The following is a 3,697-nucleotide window of genomic DNA, read 5'->3' as shown; positions in this document are numbered from 1 at the left end:
AACCAAATGACATCATGGCCACAATTTGTAGTAGGTAGTCCTACTACAAAATCCATAGAGATACTCTCCCACTTAGCTTGTGGAATCTCTAAAGGATGTAGTAAAAGGCCACCTACCTTGAGGCGCTCTGCTTTATTAACTTGGTACTGCTGGAAATTTAGTACGTACTCTTGAACATCATGATGTAAGCGCGGCCAATAAAATTTCCGTCGAACTAAGGCATACGTTGTCAGGAGTTTTTTGGAGCAAGGGATTGCACATATGTACATACAAATGCATGGTGCATCAAATAAAGAATTGCCCATTTTCCAGAGCCAGGTGGTTACGTGGGGCCCACATGTGTACAGGTAGGACACCATGTACATAGTGCATCGATTTTCACTATCACCAGTACCAGTGTGTGTTTTTTCTACAATAAGGAGGAGTTGGTAGCGTGTAAAACTTCTCGAGGAAGCTTTCCGCGGGCCGACGACATGAGGTAAGCAGGTGCGTCAGATGGCATCTAGTGGCGTCAGGAGGCCGAACGGGTCAATACTTGCACGTGGATGAGTACGGACACAGCGTGGGTGTTTGCTTGTGAGAATTATGCAGAAAGGTCATCATGAGGACCTTTTTTGGGGCCACTTCACGTGGTGGCGAGGTGCATTATTGGAAAAAAGCTGAGTGCTGGTGTGCGAATGATGCAAAAAGGTGACAACTATGCACTGCGAGGTCAGTTTTTGGCCTGTTCGGGGTCCGTTTGAGGTCATCTAAAAGGCCAAGGGTGCCCAACTAAAAAATCTAAGTGTGAGAACTGAAAAAACAGAGAGAAGACCAGAAAAAACGTGGAGAAGAGAGGAGGAACAGTCGCAGGTGTGTTTTTGCTCATTTTGGAGCCTGTTTTGGCTGTAAATTGCTCATCCGAGGTCGGATTTGAGCACTTTGACATTGTAGACTGGGGTTTTTGGGCCGTTCCGGACGCGATGGCGCTGTCCATTTTGCCAAATTCCTCACTCTTTTCCTGCTGTTTTTCTGTGTAAGTTTCTCTTATGAGCAAAGTTTCTGCTCTAGTTTGTGATTGTATCTGGCTTATTTTACCCATATTGTGTGAGCTATTTGCCCCATTGGTGTTGGCCCAAGCTCAATTGTATCTAAACATCAGAAATTCTCCTCTTTTGAGCTGAGTTTTTTTTTTTTTTGTGTGTGTGTGTGTGTGTGTGTGGAGTGGGCAAGTGGATAGTCTCTCTCCTCTCACTCCAGAGGTGTGTTCCCTGTCTCGGCCAGGTGTGTTGTCTAAGCCGAGTGGTGCCCCATAGTGTGTGTGTGTATCTTCCCAAGAGTGTGTGTGGGTCGTTATAGAGGCGCTGTGTGTTGTTTCCTCCCGCTTCACATCGTTACGAACACTATGGAGTTTCTATCTGCGCACGCGTGAGAGACATGTTGATCTGGCTGTTCAGAGAGACATGTGAGTGTGAGGGATCCCTTTTTAAAACTGCACTCCACACTTTAGCATATATGATTGATCCTGTGCACACTTGCCACCTAATGACTCTAAAAATCCACTCTTTAGTTTTGTAAAAGCAAGTGAATTAATCCGAGGCATCCGCTACTACATTATATCGACCCTTGTGATATCGTAGCTTACAATTATAATCTTGAAGGATTTCTGCCCATCTAGCTTTACGGCCCTTTAGGTCTGTTTGAGTAGTAAACCATTTGATACTCTCATGGTCAAAAACTACTTCAAACTCGGCACCATATAAATAGTGTCGCCACTTTCGTAAAGCGTGAATTATGGCATAGATCTCTCTCTCATAGACATAATAATTATGATGAGCTCTATCTAACTTTCTACTTTCAAAGGCTATAGGTCTTTCCTCATGGAGAAGTACCGCGCCAATTGCTTTATCACTAGCATTAGTCTCTACTACAAACGGCTTAAGTGGGTCAATGATTGCTAGGATGGGAGAAGTGGCTATAGCTACCTTGAGCTGTTCAACACTACGTTTTTGGGCTTCTTCCCAAGAGAAGGTCTTACCTTTTGCTTTAAGTTGATCCGTCATAGTAAAAGTACTTGCATTTAGTGTTGAAAACCTCGTGGACGCAAATAGCCTGGTGGTCTAGGCGAGCGCAGAGGCGGGAGCGGCCACTGACGTAGGTGAGAGTTGTAGAGAGCTTGGGATCAAAGATCGGCTGGTCCAGCTGCTGAAAGCACTTTTTGCAGGGCTGACTTTGAATCCACGTCAGCACGCTACCAGTGTCTAGCAGCATGTAGAAGGGACGGGCGCCCACAAAAATCCGGACATAGTAGCTCTCGCCTTCTGCAACTACGTTATATCCGAAAACGAGGGGCGCCATTGCAGCTTCCTCTTGTAACACCCGCCTTCTACCACCACTCATCTCCCGTTTCACTGAAGCAAACGCAGGCGCGGTCTGCATCCCCAAACTGTAAAGGGAGAGGCTGTGTTGAATGATTATTGAGGGGTATTCGACGTTGTCGTCCATCCGTGATCTTGTATTCGTCTGATCAGTTGCTCGCGCTCTACCCACACCAACATCTGATCCGGACAAGATCACCATTCCAAGCAGCAGCGTTAAGCAATAATAACTAGCCATCTTTTATTAGGTCAATTACCTGTTCCATGTATTGTATTTAAACTGGAGTCTCTAATTTGTCCTCCGCAATTGGGATGTGCTTCATGAAGCCAAATCTTCACAATGAGATAGCAAAAGAAAGTGGGTGGAAGATGGTGGGGAAGGCCAGGAGGACGTGTCATAGAAGGCAGCCAAGGCTGCAGGTGTCAGGCCAAGATAAGTCGTCAGTAGGGCAAGTGGCAAGCCAAGGAGGCATTACTCCCCGGGGGGGGGGTTGGCACATCTTTGTTTTTAATCAATGACAGCGCCCACTCATCACGGTGAGCGTGCTCACCAGATGGTTTCAATGGTCCGATTGTGTGTGAGGCCACCTTTCGCACGTTCACACTGTGAAATTAAAATGTTCACCTTACTTTTTATGCCCTAGACATTATGACCCGTTTTCCCATAATAAAACATGTCTAAAGTTGGCTTAGAAGCACACATATATCAAGTGCATCGAGATGACACACTCGTTTTGTGTGGAAAGTCTGATGCGGATGATCTCGTCCAAAAATAGTAATTCATGCATGGTCATAAAAGGCGTATCCAAAGTGCTTGACAAGTGTAACGTAGACGTTCATCATGTAAAATGAGCCCAATGGAATGTTTTCAAAAATAATTCAAGAAATTTTTTCAGCTTTTTGGGCCTTTTTGAGCAAGAAAATGCATTTTTTTCGACTAAAAATGGTCATCAAATGAGAAAATTAATCCATAATTAGAAAAACAAGATCAAAATGCCACATCATTAATGGTGGACATGGTTGTTCAATCAAAGGAGGTGTTTATAGGGAAAAATATCAGCACTTGAAGCCTCCTGGCAAAGGCATACAAAGGGTTATTCTATGATGTGCTAGCACAGTCATGCACATCTCCCACCTTGTATTCGAGTGTGTGAGGGCTCCAATTAGGTTTTTCTCTCTTCAAAAAGTTATGTGGGCTTATCTATGGACGTTCTTAAGCAGCTTCCATGAAATGGCCTCCAAGAGGAATTGAAGGAGCATGATTGTATTTATGACAGGACAAACAGGCCCAAAAAACAGGACAAGCAGGGGCTCTAAGGTAAGAGTTTTGGGTTGATACT

At 44.7% G+C, this 3,697-nt stretch overlaps 1 protein-coding gene across 1 annotated transcript; it reads right to left on the bottom strand.

The window, feature by feature from the left end:
• Window positions 1-2,025: 2,025 nt before the first annotated feature.
• On the bottom strand, window positions 2,026-2,595 carry LOC147416731 (protein ASPARTIC PROTEASE IN GUARD CELL 2-like). The gene has a single exon (XM_086508114.1). The coding sequence runs from the start codon at window positions 2,593-2,595 to the stop codon at window positions 2,026-2,028; it is 570 nt and encodes a 189-aa protein (XP_086364240.1).
• Window positions 2,596-3,697: the final 1,102 nt, after the last annotated feature.

Source organism: Adiantum capillus-veneris, unplaced genomic scaffold, assembly GCF_014529385.1.
Source record: "Adiantum capillus-veneris isolate H3 unplaced genomic scaffold, ASM1452938v2 Hic_scaffold_552, whole genome shotgun sequence".
In the NCBI taxonomy this organism is placed as follows: domain Eukaryota; kingdom Viridiplantae; phylum Streptophyta; class Polypodiopsida; order Polypodiales; family Pteridaceae; genus Adiantum; species Adiantum capillus-veneris.
Note: the sequence above shows the minus strand (reverse complement) of the source record. Positions and strands in the feature narration are given on the sequence as shown.

Excerpts from the sequence above, each read along its gene's own strand:
- LOC147416731 (XM_086508114.1), bottom strand. The coding sequence starts at position 2,595 with ATGGCTAGTTATTATTGCTTAACGCTGCTGCTTGGAATGGTGATCTTG.